This window comes from Cygnus atratus, chromosome 7 (assembly GCF_013377495.2).
Source record: "Cygnus atratus isolate AKBS03 ecotype Queensland, Australia chromosome 7, CAtr_DNAZoo_HiC_assembly, whole genome shotgun sequence".
Lineage (NCBI taxonomy): Eukaryota > Metazoa > Chordata > Aves > Anseriformes > Anatidae > Cygnus > Cygnus atratus.
The window spans coordinates 25,839,574-25,856,066 of record NC_066368.1 but is presented as its reverse complement, the minus strand read 5'-3'; the positions used below and the strand labels follow the sequence as shown (position 1 = coordinate 25,856,066).

The 16,493-nt window shown below is 37.1% G+C and overlaps 1 protein-coding gene across 1 annotated transcript in view; it reads left to right on the top strand.

The window, feature by feature from the left end:
- The first annotated feature begins 1,839 nt into the window (after nt 1-1,839).
- MYPN (myopalladin) overlaps nt 1,840-16,493 on the top strand; it is a 43,406-nt gene continuing 28,752 nt past the window's right edge. Inside the window, exons 1-4 of the mRNA XM_035539394.1 lie at nt 1,840-2,777; nt 12,547-12,722; nt 14,376-14,427; nt 15,493-15,640. Of these exons, the coding sequence (XP_035395287.1) occupies nt 1,840-2,777; nt 12,547-12,722; nt 14,376-14,427; nt 15,493-15,640 (1,314 nt within the window). The remainder of the gene's footprint in view (nt 2,778-12,546; nt 12,723-14,375; nt 14,428-15,492; nt 15,641-16,493) is intronic.

Here is a 16,493-nt window from a genome sequence, read left to right as displayed (position 1 = left end):
ACAGCTTCGCTGAATCACTGTGCCAGATAATTTAACAGCAGGAATTCGATCAGTATTGAAAATCCTGGCTCAGTTGCAGGAGTGAGGCAGGTGGTGCTTTACAGCTGGAATTTGCACTGGGGACTAAATTGGCTGTTTAGAAGTATATAACTTATATGATATTTTATTTGTCATTTTTCCTACAGGCACAAACTTATCAGTATTTTGTTTGGGTGCTTTTGTTGTCTTACTTAGCTTGCTTGTTTCATATTACCAAAATAAAACAATGAAATCAATGCATCTAAAATGTTAAATATTTACATGGAAAATAGAACATATTGTGCATCAGACAGAGGGATTTAGGCCTCAAAATGCACATGAGGATATGATAGCTCATTCAGTGAAGAATATAAAAAGTTTAAATGGAAGCCTTCCTTTCTGTAAATATAGAAGAAGGGCTGTCTCTCACATTCCTGGAAGAAACACTGCAGCAGTACAAGATATTACTGCCTCATTTACTTTTTACTAGCCCTTTTCCAGGGACAACTGTCCCTCTAGCAGAGCAGAAAGCCTTTCACAGCACAGATACCTTTTTAACTTTTCTTTCACTGGCACTTTTGGCTGTTACATAAGGCTATGAATGGAAATGGCTGAGGCAAGGTCATGCATGTTCCCTTCTCTTGATGCCACGACAGGAACAGAACTTTCTGCAGTGTGACAAAGCAGACACTTTGCGGTAGGAATATTTGAAACCACCACACCAAGACTTGCCAGGCCATAAATGAAGAGCTTCAAGAGAGATACCATGCACTGCATATTCTGAGAGTCAGTAAATAATCATGCACCTTTTTCAGTATCTGTGAGGTATCAGCTCTGTAGTTGTGAACAGTATTTGTCTTCTTTGTCTTCATATTTAAGCCACTCCAAGATTAGCACACTAATAGGATGTTTGAATTGCTCTACATTCATATTGGTTCTTGTGTAAATAAAAAGGGAGAATAATAAACAGAAGTACTGACCTACTTATCAGAAGGGATGACAGCTTCACTTATCAGGTTAAAAATGGGCTTTCTGATATTGTCTTCTCATCTGTGGTACATTTTTTCAGAATCAGGATGACCTAAGAGAATGACTTTGAAAGACCTGTAGTACAAATGATGTTTGTATTGAATAATGACATAATTCTCTAATTTACTTACTTTAAATAGCTTATTAGAAATAATGCTTAATTTAAGAAGCTGTAGTGCATTTAACATCATTATTGTTTCCTAAAATGCAGTATCTTTAAGAATTTTAAATGAAAAATTGTCATTCTAGAACATATTTTTTCTTCTCTCCCCTTTGCCTTCCTCCCCTCATCCCTCAAATGCTTTTGAGGGTTCATTTTCTTACTACTTCAGTGCCTTTCAATCTAAATTTACTTAATTTAAAAGTACTGTTATTCCCCCACAACTTTCAGTCCTTGAAATACCCAGCATTTAATCTATCTGATGAGGTTGTTTCTTAGCTCACAGATCAGCAGCGATAAAGATTTGACATTGAAGCTCAGATAATAGCTCTGCAGTTGAAGTTTTGCCTGGACCAGAGTATAAATTATCACACTTGCAGTTGCTTTAGCAATACAAGGCTACCAATGGTAGAAAGTTATAAAAGATGGATTTCACTGAGCAAAGGCAATAGTATCTGGCAGTATGTACAGAAGCAGGCCTTTAAAACGAGGCCATACTTGCAAGTTAATATTCAGGAACCAGATGCACTTTGAAAATGTTGTGTTCTGCTTTTCAGAAGCCTGTAATTCTGTGCAATCAACAAATCTGCTATTGATAAGGTGTGGTCCTATTTGTCCTTTTTATTGGCAGCATGCAAGACGACAGCTTAGAGTCCTCAACTTCAATATCTCAGCTTCTGAGAGAAAGTTATTTAGCTGAAACTAAACATCGAGGGAACAGTGAAAGAAGCAGATCAGAGTCCACTTCTCATAATTTCCTTTATGGCAACACTTGTGGTGATTCAGATGAGATAGCCTCCCAAGACGACCTTCCAGATCTCTCTGCCTTTTTGAGCCAAGAAGAGCTAAATGAAAGTGTAAACCTGGCAAGACAAGCTATTGATCAGAATCCACTCGAAACTAAACAGGATGAGCTTCAGACACATTCACATTATCCCTCGGATCAACTGAAAAACAAAGGAAAAAACAAACAAATGGCCCACTCTACAGCTCTGAAAACATCAGACAATGGCCTGCACACAAACTTTTGTCAGGACCACGTCAGAGATACAAAAGGCTCCAAAGGGAACTCTCAAGACCTAAAGAAACAACACCTTCCCTCCGAATCAGAATCAAAAAAGGAATTCCTGAACAAGGCAGCAGATTTTATTGAAGAGCTCTCTTCACTTTTCAAAGCTCACAACTCTGAAAGAATAAGACCCCGAACATGCAAAAACTACAGGAGCAAAATCGATTCTAAGAATAAATCTGCTCAAAAAGGTAGCTCTAGCCTCTCTAGTACAACAGAAAACAGAGAAAGGCTTTCCATTCCACTACCTCAAGACCTGGAAAATAAAGCAGAGAAAGCATTTGAAAAACTAGATGATCAACCAGCAGCAAACCTGGAATCTATCAATCAATTGACAAGTGCAGAACTAAAAACAGAGTCAGAATCTGCATCCATATATTCTGATGAGCCCATTGGACAGCCACCACGCTTCACTCAAAAACTGAAGAGCAGGGAAGTTCCTGAAGGAACCAAAGTGCAATTGGACTGCATTGTGGTAGGAATCCCAGCACCTGAAGTCAGGTAAACATATTCTGCACTTGTCATTTCATATTTCTGTAACAGTAGGTGTATGCCTTACTCTCTCCAGATATTTTAATGCATATATTTCTGTAATCTGCAGCAGAAATCCCTTAATCTTGGTTATCAAAATTAAGGCAAACAAACGCTTTCGTTAAATCATAAAAAAGCTAATTTATATTTTATGACAACACATTTTGGGGCACACTATTTTCTTTGAATTTTAGAGTATTGTTTATAAATACTGCATTTCCGTAATTACAAGAAACTGATAACTTCTTAGTGAGAAATTTCAGTTATGTTTATGGAAACCAAGTCTGATTGTATAAACTGGCTAAAACCACTGTTGACCGTGAGACGTCAGGCCGATGTCTGAAGGTATTTGAGACAAGTGAACGTAGATCCCTATAAATCAAGACATCCATTAATGAACAGAAAAGAAAGTAGTTCATTTATTATACAAATAACCACAAACAGCTCAGTTCTAATGCAGATTCTGACAATGATTCTGCCACAAACTTACAAAAATCAGTTCTGTTTTACCAAGTAGAAGACAATGTTATTAACTGACACTCATGTTGTGTGATGTCAACTGGTGATTAAGTTTTCACTTGTATCTACAAGAATTTTGAAGGTTAAAGAGGTAACATTTACCAAGATCACTGAAGATGAAAGGCAATGTGAAAGGGCTATGCTTTATTTGTCAGTAACACCAATGAAATAAGAAACATTAGAAGTTTTAAATTTATCTTAGAAATTATTAATCTCAGCAGTCTTTCTAAATCCAAATTTGTTCTCATAGAGCTAATTAGCCAAATTTCCCTCTCACTGACAGTGGGAATTGTATTTACTTTGCTGGGACTATACCAATCCATTAGGAAGGAAAATTTTATCCTATTTGCTATTCTAGAGAAGTACTATACATATCTGCATCCTAATATCTGCAGTATCATAAATAGATTTCCTTAAGTCTAGATGGAAGCTTATCCTATAGGCTTTTTAGAGCTGTGTTACTTTTCTAAATGTTGAAAAGAGCTGTTTGTGTCCTCAGCATCCCGATAAGGGACTCTGAGTTTCACAGACGGTCCTCTTTTTCCAATTGTTGGTCCTTGTCTTCCTTCTATACTTAAGACAATGCTGGGTACAGCACTACTGCCACTTCTACTGCAGTCAACACCTTTATCATCTTTCTCACCAAACTAACAGGCACCATCATTAAATGAAAAATATTTCAACATCCAAGTATGGAAGCTCCAAAGATTTCTGTGGTAAAGAATCTTTGTCTTCTGCTCCCTTGGATTTCTGACACACCAAATACTATTTTTCAGAAGGAAGAAGCTTTTACAACACAATTTTAAGTGCATAGGAACAAGGATCTACAAATAAATCCTCTTGTTGTGGCCTGTCATCAGTTACAGACAATCTTGTCATGAAGACGAGAAGATATCCAGTTTACAGGATCCCTGAACTATGACTGCCAGACCATTTTGCCCTACTAGTGCATTCATTATTGTCATGTAGGTTCTCAGTCCTTAACAAGACTTTGACCCATGATGCCACTTAGGGTCTCTTGCCCATGACAAGAATGCGAAGGACTAAACATTTATCTTTAAAAGAGGTATCTGTGCTGAAGCTAGAGAAATACCTTGTTTGGGAAGAATACGCTTTCTACTATGCTTCATGTCCAAACTCACTGCTATAATGAACAATTTTGACAGACTCCTTTGGTGGAGTTCATGTCATAAATGCTGTATTGTGTTCAGCCCTTAAATTCATACAGGAGTCTGATCAAAGAATGAAACAGTGCCAGAAATTTGCCTTTTTTGACAGAAAACAAACAGGAAATACCATCATTCCCCAGGTACTAACACCCGTCTCTGAATTATAAATCTCTTGATTACAAAGGCTCTGAGACTTATTTGTCCAGGCATTTGCCTTGATAAATCTTTTTGATATTAAAAATGCCACTAGGATCCCTGGACATGAGAAACCATTTATTTTTCTTCTCCCATCACTCATAATTTACAATACAAAGAGAACAAATAAAATAATTTTATATAGATAGACCTGTACACAAACTCAGTCTGTCTTTCTCTGTACTTAGAAAAGGTGAACACCATCTTGCTTATTTATAGACAATTAATCTGGTGCACAGTATTAATAATATGTATTTCTCCAGAAGGCCACTACATCATCCTTTTAAAAGCATGTCATACCCATGCCTTTGACACATACATGAAATTCAAAAGGTATTCATGCCATCTAAGTTTAGGTGTTTAACAAGTATCTGAATTAGAAGCTGACACTATAAAGTCACTGAAGCCTCACAAGGGCAAATCGGAGAACCCAAGAACAATGACTCATCCCATGGAGTATCCATGGATGGCCAGGATGCCTATGCACCCAATTCAGGGACTGTTTGATCCCACAGAATGGGGTGATGGGTATCGTTGTAACTTGGGTCTATTTTTATCCCATCAAAACTGAAGCTTTTCCACTGAAATTTCTGTCTCGATATTTGATTTTTTTTTAATAATAAAACAATCTATTTAAGTGCATAACAGTTAATACAGGAGTTGTTAAACTTTCACAGAATAGGTATCCATCAGACTTTTCCAACAGCACACTGCTGTCAGGCACTGTACTGCTCCATCAGAAATGCCCATTTGGTTTACCGGCTCATGCTTGTAACAAGACTAGGGGCTTAGAAGAGCTAACACAGAAGTCCAGAAGGGAGGGAATGCCTCTGTAGGGGTGTGAGCACACAAACAGGTCACAAGACATCTATCTGTCAGTTGCATTACCTGCTCCAGTGCATGCTCTTACCCTGATTTAAATGACAGAAGGTACCTTGCATTCACTGCAGCCTGTTAGGGCATAAGGATTTGAGTGCATGACAGAAGACAGAGGTTGCTTAGTAATTATTCACTCACATGCTAATACCCTAAGGCCAATGTAAGCCCAGAAAGGTAGAAAGAACTCCCGTAGAAATTCAGCCCCAAGCAGTCAAGCTCAAGAGAAAGATCAGGGTTGGCTTGCAGTTTCACAATTCAAACTAACAAATAAATCACAAGGGTGCCCGTGTAAACTCTCCCCTTGTGTTTGTGTGCATGCGTGTGTACGTACATGCTGTCAGCTGGGAGAAAGCTGGGAATGTTAGCTGCCTGAACGGTTTCCTGATCATTTTTTTGTATCAAGATTTTTGTCCTGTTCATCCAAGATTCTTTTAACTCCACCAATGTGTATGAGTTTTTACACCCTAAGAAAGGGTGTAAAAAATCCATTTGCATGAATGATACATACTCATGTGCTTCCAGTGATCTGACCTTTATAGTCACTGCTACAGGAAGAGGGAACCAGAAAATATAACATATTCAAGGTTATGTACTCCATTAACTATGGGAACTCTGAGAACACAGGCTTTTTTGGTAAAAATTGTGCTCGTCTTTGATCTGCTGTGTAGAGCTTCCAGAATACTGAAGAAAGCATCTTGTTAGCCATAGTAGTGGAACTGTGTCCAGGACTGGGCTCACAATTGGCAACTGCCCTTCTTTTAGGGTAACAGTTTTCTGAGGTTTATGGTGAGTTAGTTCAGCATCTATGGAACTGCGCAAGGAGAGAAGAATTCTAACAGCCAAGCAAGACAGATACAAAAATCAGTAGTCCCAGGAAAGGAATCATTAGTAAGGTGGCAACCAGCAAAAGAAAGTTTAATGCTGGCTGGCTTTGAGACATGATTTCTTCTTCCCTCAACCTATGTGAATGCCCACAAATAAACAAGCATCCCTCAGACACTCATGTGCTAATTCATGTTTGCCTGTGCCTTGTGACTTACCCTGGACTTCCTAATCACAGAAATGAATCCCAAGTTACTCATAATGCTTGTAATATATACACTTACGATGTAGTAGTGCTGTGGGAACCCAGAGCATTGTTAAACAAGAACAAGATCCGACAAGCTCTGTAACGTCATTTCTTGGCCACCATAAGGAGTAATCAGGTGGTTAAACTGATGTAATGTGGATTATAAGGGAGGATGTTAGAGACAGGAGACTTAGAAAGAAACTGATCACGGGAATGGACAGGTCTGGAAAATATGATGAACAGTCAGATACCATGTTTGAAAGCAGGACAGTACAGAACAAAATGGATGCTGTAAACAATGGTGTAAATGACTTTAATGATGGATCAGAGTCAAATGTGATTGGTGATGATAAAGCAGTATAATTTATAGACTTGGTGAGTGTATCTGGTCTATATGAGAGCTTATTGAGGGACAGATAATCGGATGGAGGAACAAGAGAAGAAAATGGGAACTGATTAAAGTATCAGTACATGGAAAGCTAAAACCTGGCCGGATGAATACAGATAGGCCCGTCCAACTGCTTTTAAAATAACTCAGCCTTAACGTAATAAGCCCACATGTTAGAGGAAGGTGGTTCAGCCTATCGATCTATAAAGAAGTTCGAGTGAAATGTTACTCTTTTTCAGTATCATCAGTTGAATGCAGTGACATAGAAGAGACGAACAAAGATTGGCACTGTAGTACAAGGGCCTGTAGCTAGCTGAAACATCAGCTCACATTCAAAGAGCACTACTACAATTATCAATACATTACTTTACTCTGACTATAAGAGTAAGAAAGGTAAGAAATAAGCATTTAAGAGATGTGTGTCATATATCTGCAAAGTGTTAAAGGTTTTGTTGACCTCCTTCCCATGCTTCCTTCTAAAGCTCTGGTTCTGTATGAGTAATGATAGGTATGATACTCACTCATCTCCGTGAGCAGAGCACTCCTTATTCCCTCAAGTTCAGAGGTGTCTGCATTTTTCCAAACTGCTTGGCACATCACTCCTAGGTTAATTTTACTTATGAATCACATTGCGTAGCATACACAGCCATCCTGGAAGTGTCATGAGGATTTAATGTTCTAAAAACAGGCTCTATGTCATAAGGTTTCCATGAAAGCATTCTTTAACATAGGCATACAAAGCCTAAAAAGTGCATTTTAGTGCTGCTTTGTTTAAGAAGACTAGATCGGCAACTAATCACAGATTTTTGGACTTTAAAGTCATGTAAGATTGATTAAGCTTCCCCCCCCCCAGCTGCCAAATGAAAACATTTATCTGTTTTAGTGCTCAAAGCCTAGAGAGCCAAACTCCTCTTAACATGCAACTCCAATCAAGTCAATGGATTAATACCTCGGATGCATTTGGCACAGTGGATGACACTGCTTGTGCTTAATGTGAACCTGCCTTGTATGATGAAGCTATCATTACAATTCATGGCAGGAATGAAATGTCAGTGACAGAGAGTATTGCTACTACAACCATGCCACGTATCTCAATGTTTGAACTCCCCTTGTAACTGACATTTCATTGCTACCACGTACAATGTTTTGATGGTAAGAATAAAATAAAATGTTAATAAGCAAGGACTAATATGGCAATACCAAAGATTTACCCAAAGCTTAATTCTACAAGAGAGAATTTTTTCACCTGTAAGCATTGCAAAGAAATAACATATATTTAGCACACTCTTTTCTTGGCTTAATATCAAAATAATTTAATGTTTGACAAAAATAGTGTTGAAAGAACACACTGTGTAGAGAACTAAACCCAGGTTTAAAACAGAAGTTTATTCCTGAAATTTTAAATCATTTATGTTGCAAATTTTGGACTAGTCAAAGGTAAAAATAACTGCAAAAAGAAAAAGCAATTCAATCCTGCTTCATCGTCTGTTTAAGTCTATTAAAGGAATATACTACTCATATACCACTAAAATAACTGGAAGAAGTAGTTTACTTGATGCGTGCAGTTTTGCTTATAGGAATTTAAAATTTGCCTCACAAGGGGATGCAGTACGGACATCTCTACATGAACACAACAGGCTACTTGGAAAAGCTGATCAGTAGGAACACAGAGTTCTTATATCTTATTGATGATTATATCACAACATTTTGTGTAATGGGTCTTGCTTTATTTGTCACCTGACTGAGGAACCGCATTTGAGTCGACACAAGATATAATGTTATTGTACTACATAAGCTATTGTAATGTTCTGAAAGATACCGCTGAAAATAAGATCAAATTTGAGAACAAGGGTATTCTCTTTGATAGTTTTTCATATCTGTTTAACATGCTAAAACAAGACTACATTATAAGGAAGAAGCATGAGGTAAGTGTATAAAAAGACATTAGTAAGTGACATGACTCAGCTCCCAAAGTATACAGTTGCCTACATGAATTACCCTCCTAAAAGACGACTTGTACATTCAAATACCCATATGTGCTTGCAGTCACACAACTGTGATGAATCACACAACCATTTTCTCTCCTGAAAACGCAAACATTGCCAATTAGCACCAATTGCAAATCTTGAAAACAACAGAAGAAGAAACCATATTTTATATAGAATAAGTATATAGATCCCTTAGGATCACAGGAATTCTATATAATTTCCTGTTCTTGAACCTAAAAATGGCACTAATAAATTTCAAAGGATCTTTTCAATCAACCCTGTAGTGCACATTACTATATTTTTCCCTTGGAACTACTAAAAAACATCACTGAACAGAAAAACAAAGAAAATGTGCACTTCTGGGGAGCCAGTCAAAAAGCAAGCTGTACCTAACTATTAGTGGAGAAAATATTCCAGTCTCAAATAAATGTAGCTGTTTCTTCTGTTTGAAGAGGTTTACATTAGAGGATCTGAAAGTTCTTGACTGGACTATGAGGAAATGTGAACAGAATGGTTCAGTCTGAAGAAAGAATTATTTTTAAAGGAAATGTACTTTGAATAGAAGTGGAAAACAACTCTTTCAAAATAAATACATATATATCTGAGCAATTGATAGGATTATGCAATAACACAAATAAAAAGCAGGATTTTCAAATGAAATGTTAGCAAAGAACCATACAATCTAATCTTATAGAAAATAATGGTAACGGTACTATGATAGAGAAATTGTTTAAAAGACAGGTAGTTTGTAAACAATTGTTTTAAGACCAGTGATTTTGCCTTTTTAAAACTATTTTAATCTTCCTTCACACCTTCAGATGGGTGTGATAAAAAGGTGTGAAAAAAGATATCTGGCAAATCGTTAAATATTCTGGAGAAATATATCAATATATAATATATAGATATGTATATACTTGCTCTGTTCTTATACTCTTCCATAAATGTCTGGTTTTGGCCACTGTCAAAGCATGCTGGGCTAGGTGGACTTTAGTCTGAGCCAGAACAAACACCCAGTAAGTTCTTATTCATCTTGCTACATGTGCCATCTCACCTGGCATCCTAGGATATGTGCTGATGTCATTGCTCCCTATTATTTCCAAAGGTGCTGTACGCTGTATGGGTTTGGTTTATATGCACAGTGGTGTTTACACTGTATTGTGAAGTTCTCCATATAAAACAATGCCAATTTCTCTTTGGTAAAACCCTGCAAGAGGGATGTGGATGTATTTTACTGCTGCAAATCTGTACTTCAGCTCTGAAATGTCACAAAAGAGAGCTGGGGCATTTTACAGCCTACTGGCATTCTCTTTTAACATCATATTTACTACGTGCCTGTCTACTTCAGTTGGAAATGTTAATTTCGTAAAAATTGTTTTGTGAGACCCATTTTCAATTACATTACATTGGAGACTTGTAGAAGAGGATAGCAAGGAGACGTAGACACAAACCAAGACTTAAATTCTACGTCTCTAGCTACAACGGGTTGTCTTTCTAAAAGGGGAAATTGTGTTATGCACTATGATTCATTCTACAGTGAAGGAGCTTCCCTCCATATCAGGCTGACCTGTATGGTGTCCAGGCTATACACTCAAGTCAGTTGACTGTACAGCCAAAGATTACACTAGTGTGCAATTTGAGGTAGAGTGGGGAATACCCTGCCTACTTTAAGAAAGCCATGTTGGACAGCCAGGATTGATGGTGCACAAATAGTACACAGTTCACTTCTTAGCTATGTAAAGAGCATTTAAGTTGCAGTTCTGTACTCCTTTATACCTCATTGTCCTTTTGAGACTCCTTTTTCAATTTTACACCATGCTTCTATCAAATTCTGGAATTCTGGTTTTCCATGACATGAGCTATTATATTGCCTTTTTTTTTCCCCCATCATATTCATTTGGGGTTTTCTTCATGCTTGATTTGTATCATAAACTACTGTAAAAAGTTGTATTTCCAAGAGGTTAATATAACTGAATGGTTAAACAAATTTACTCGTTAATGTTCTTCTAAATGATGTAAGATGGAAATGTATCAAAGTACCTTATAGTATGAGCTAGGAAATAAGAATTATTACAATTTAATAATCAAAAGCCTACCCTTAGCCTTTCCTCAATTAATTCTACTTGCTGTAACATATAATGGTAAGTACATTTCCCATTGCTTTGATAGCATTTGTATGCACCCAGAAGCTAATAGATACTTTCACCAAGTTACCATATCCAGATGGATAAAAATATTATTCATTTTTAAAAATCAATTAAATAAAAAAATGTTACCAGAATGATAGCCCCCATATACATATGCACAAAATGCATTAATTAACCATACTCAGTTAAAAAGCAACAATGAACAGCAAACACAATTTTTTTTGTTCAAGTTTTATATCCATTTGTATTTATGAGAAAAATTACAGTGAAGAAGGCAACACTGCGGTTTGGCTTTTTAAATTTAGCTAGTTATCTGAAAATATAAGTATTTCTAAGTACTAACCCAAACTGGATTCCTATACATAGTACTACACCTTCTCTATAAAACCTACACTGTCTAATTAAATTTGCATCTGGTGCTGCAAACCCACCTGCAGTTTTCTTTCTGTTCTGTATTTTCCATGTGAACAAGCAATAGCATTCACGACTGCTCTCCCATACCAATAAATAGGTTGAGCTGATGGTTGCTGTCATTAACACATCCTAAGGAGCTGTCCTTTCACGTGCTGCTTTTACTTTTGTTTAGAGTCCTGCATTTTCTGCTAACACCACCCTTCCGAACACTGAGGGAATTAAGAGCGCTTAGGAGCATCTTAGATAACAGTGTGAAGCCTCTAAAGGGCCCAAAACATTCTTCGATATGTAGCTGGGTTTGAAAGAGAAACACAGCAATACCATGCAGAAAAGAATTCAAGGTCCAGCTCTCTCACTAGCCATTGCTCCATAAGGAAGTGCTTATTACAATGTAGAATATTGTAGTAGATCACTTCTCTTTCCTTATGATACATTTATGCACTCTTTTGTTAAAAGATTTTCTCAAATATATGAGAAAACAAAGATTAATATTACAGTGTATTTTAGTCACATTCTGAATCAACATGAACTTTGGAATCACAAGTTTGAGGGAAATTTGTTTATTTAGTTTTTTGTTTGTTTGTTTTTGCTACGCTTTAAGCCATAACACAGATCTGAATGTACCTCAAGCGAAATTCAGTGCTAGACCGATAGCATTTCAAACTCATAGCTCCCTTTTCTTCCACTCTACTATTGAAATCTGTGTAGCAAGAAATGTATGTGCTAGAGTGGCTTATATAAACTAGTCAACAAGTTTTAAATACTGCAAAGAAAAGAGTTCTATTATTTGCCATACTGTGAAAACCATAAATATTTTTACTCATATGACTGATGATTCAACTTGCCTGCAATATTCTGTTGGAACCTTCAGGCTAAAAACTACCCATTTTATCATCAGAAAGATTTCCAACATTGTCATTCCAGCTGTCAAGTTGCTTGCACTGACAAACCATTTTTTTTTTTTTACCTTGCAGGTGGTACTGCGAAGGGAAGGAACTTGAAAACTCACCAGACATTCAAATTACCCAGACAGGTGATCGACACTCATTGGTTATTGTTGAGGCTTTTGAGGAGGATACAGGACGTTACTCGTGCTTTGCTTCAAACATCTATGGAACAGACTCCACCTCTGCGGAGATTTACATAGAAGGTAATGTTAGAATTGTTGCAGAAATTGGTGGCTAAAACTAGTAATACAGGATTAAGATGCAATTATATATTGTGTATGTTACCTACTTATTAGGTTTGTCACAAAAAAATATGTAGCAGGAAGTCAACTGTTTCAGTCACTACTAACAATTTTATTATTTCTCTGTATAATACCTTCACAAAAGTGACTGCTCTTTACATATCATTTTAATGTGTTGCTTCCCATAGATTTTATCTATCTGATTGCAAGATCAAAGTTGAAAAATACTGAAATTCTGATGCCACCTATATTTTTTGCCTGTGGTTACTCTATATAAATAAGAGAAACCTCAACTTTGTGTCTAATTCTTATTAGACCCTTTTCCCTAGAGTCTTTATTATAGATGGAATATCTTGTCAGAGCTGGTCTTTTTCCACCGGAGAAATTTAAAAGTAGCTTGATCTTAACCCATTACTGGGACCTTGGACCTTGTAACTGAAATGAATAGGTACATATCAGCAATTTGATCTTTTACTTGCAGAATAGATGCTGTAAATAAAACAAAATATATACCTGCAGATTTAAGTCTATTTTCTTTCTCCTTATGCTATCTAATATATCCTACTTGGCTTAAGAGAGGTTTATATGTCAAATTTTTTAACACTGTTTTTGGTAAGGTTTTAGATTGCATTCATCACTGTGTTAACAGGATTACAAATTTAATATAAACACATAGAATCTTTTTTTTCTCCTTTTGTCTTTTTTAATTTCTCAGGCAGAGAAATATCACACTATGTGTAACGTCACTGACAGCAGCGTGACCATTCATAAATTAAAGCACCTACCGCACTTCATACAAGGGTACTTCTGCTCTACTGTTATACTTCTTTCACATCTCTAATCTGACAGTGAAAGGACAAATCCTTTTTTAGTATCAGCACTGCCCCTGGCATTAATGGGAGATATCTGTGCTTGGCAGGGCTTTACAAGTTCTTGAGACTGGGGCCAAGGCCTGCTTTTACCTAACTCAGACGATGTTGGATGGAAGCCATGGCTTGTGGAGATGCTCACTGGCAGAAACTGCAGAGAAAATGCAAATTCCAAAAGTAGTGAAGGCTGAATCAGAAGTGTAAAATGTCTCAGGAAGACAGCTGTTAGTAAACCGAGCTGTTGTCTTCTCCAAACTGTGTTACGAGGCACTAGCTTGTGAATAATAACTATGATTCCAGGTGTCTCTCTCCTTTTATCCCCCCCTTTTTAAAAATGTTAGTATCAGGTGTCTGAGAAAAGAAGCTCTTATCTGATCCACAACAGCAATTAAAGATTAAATCATACTAGTGGCATTTTAAAGAGAACCTGAGGAGCGCTCAGGTATGCGTTCACTCGTGGATGCTATTTTCCTCATTTCAATTGCACGTCATCCTAAATCTGCCTTATGTCAAGAGCAGTTCTGTGTCTTACACAGTCTGTAATGAACAGGAAGGTTCACTTCCATTGCAATGGGACCTCTTGTTTTGGCATAGCTTTATAATAAATATCCTTACACAGCATCCTTCCAATGCTCTAGAGGAAATCTTAATGAAGATGATAAATATGATTCTTAGATAAAATGCTCCAAAAACCACTTCACTGTTTTGTTTTTGTTTTTTTTTTTTTCTTTTTGGGTTTTCATAGGAGTCTCTTCTTCTGACTCTGAAGGTGAAACCATCAAAGACGAAATGGATCAGTGAGTTTAAGATGTTTTATCTTCCTTATTTCTTATAGCTAAAAAAGCCACAAGTGTAGACATTTCCATTTCCATTAATATTTTGCAGCTTGCAAAATGTTGGCTATTGTTTGGGGTTTGTTTGGATTCTTTGGGTTGCTGGTGTTTTGTTTGTTTGTTTTACAAATAATATGGAACAACAAACTTCAGCTTAAGCACTGAAACTTATTATTAAATATAAACATACGAAGAAATATGCTACATTAAAATACTAAAATAAATCTACTAAAACATGCTATTTGACTACATACAAGTTAAATGGTCAATTAAGTGTCTGACTTGGAAAAACTGTAGTAAAATTTCTCTCAAGAAAATCCAGTATGTCATAAAGTCTTTGACAGAAGACAGCTATACACAGATTATTCAGACTTAAGACATGGAAATTAATACATAGGAACTGGAGTAAACTGAATTGATGGGCATAAGCCACTGTTTTGTTTGAGCTCCTTTGCATGCATTAATTCAATCCCAAATGCAACCAGTGCTTTATAAAGTGCAAATTTGAATTAGATAGAGTTATGCACTCTTTCCCCATTTTTTCCCATTATGCACTTTTTTTCCCATTATTTATTAGTGACGGTTATATTCATGACAAATTTCATTTTCTTTTAAGACACTAATACCATTTTTTTTTATACAATACCATGGACCATGGTATTTTTACTATCCTGTGAGCTCCAATCTGCATACAAACACAAGGAACAGTACAGGAGAAACTAGCATTGCCCTCTCATGCTGCTCACAGCTGATAGCAACACCTTTCAAGCCACAGCTGGGTTAACCCAGGCCGTTTTATTGCATTTGGTATAACTGAACTAGATAAGAGAGCTTACAGTGGCAAGATATGCAGGCTGATTCTTACAAATCAAAGTTTACTTGGTAGTACATATCAGGTTAAACTAATTAGAATTCAATCCCAGAAGTGAGGCTGGGGTTGGTACGTAGTTGTGACAGACGTAACTAGAGGACACACGTATAGCCCTAGCTTCCAGTTACGAGAACTTCTTTTTGGTTAATATTTCACAGCAATGCAAAGCCAGCTGACACCTCCCTGAAGGCAGCATCTCCTGCTACTAGAGCTGCAACCAAGCACCAAGAAACCTCCAAGGCACCATCAGCTGTGGTTCAGCCTGTGTCTGTACCTGTCCAGCCTGTGTCTACGCCAGTTACTCAGGTAGCGGGGATGATGTGTTATATTTCAAGAATGAAAAGAAAGCACTTAAAATGGTTTCTTCTACACCTTGTGACTCAGAATCCCAACATTTTCTAGTTTTTACTTTGCTGTTGTACTTCAGCTCTGAACCTTACAGCCACACAGTAATTGCATACGCAGAAGAGATGTCCTGCCTGCCAGCTAACCTTTAGCACCTGGCAGAGGGAAGGGAAGCTTTCATCCCCGGGTTACAGGCATCTCTGCGGCAATGAGCAGAAGGAGCAGCTGCCGCTAGCTCGGCCAGTGGCGGGAGTCTGTGCGCTCCAGCAGGTCAGACGCTGCATGCCATGAAGGGCACTTGGATGCGTAAGTCAACTCACTGGCCTCTTACATTGCAGACTGACTCGCTCACTTCAGTAGTGGCAGCCTATACCTTTCTCCTCACCCTCTCCTACAGAACCCACTTCAGATAATTTTCTTTTAATGGAATTTACTTCCAGCTAAATCATTTCACGGTTCTGTTTACTTTATATGTAGTTATGTTTATTTACCATACTATCATTTTAGTATCCATACTAAAGGATTTCTGATTAATGTTAGCATGCGTTTATAGACCTGTTTGTTGCAAAGTATCAGAATAATCATAACTGTGAATTCTTTCTTAATAGGAAAGAATAGCGACATTTTCTTAAAAATAAAACTGAAATGTTAAATTCCCTTTATATTGCCTTTACATTTGCAGCCTAGACTAAGGTGGTAACCAGCAAACAGATACTGAATAGATGAAGTAATGCAGGTTTACTTTTGACTGCAAAGAGAAAAGAACTAAGCCTTTGCAATACTTTTTGACAGAGGTTGCCTAAGTCAAATTTGA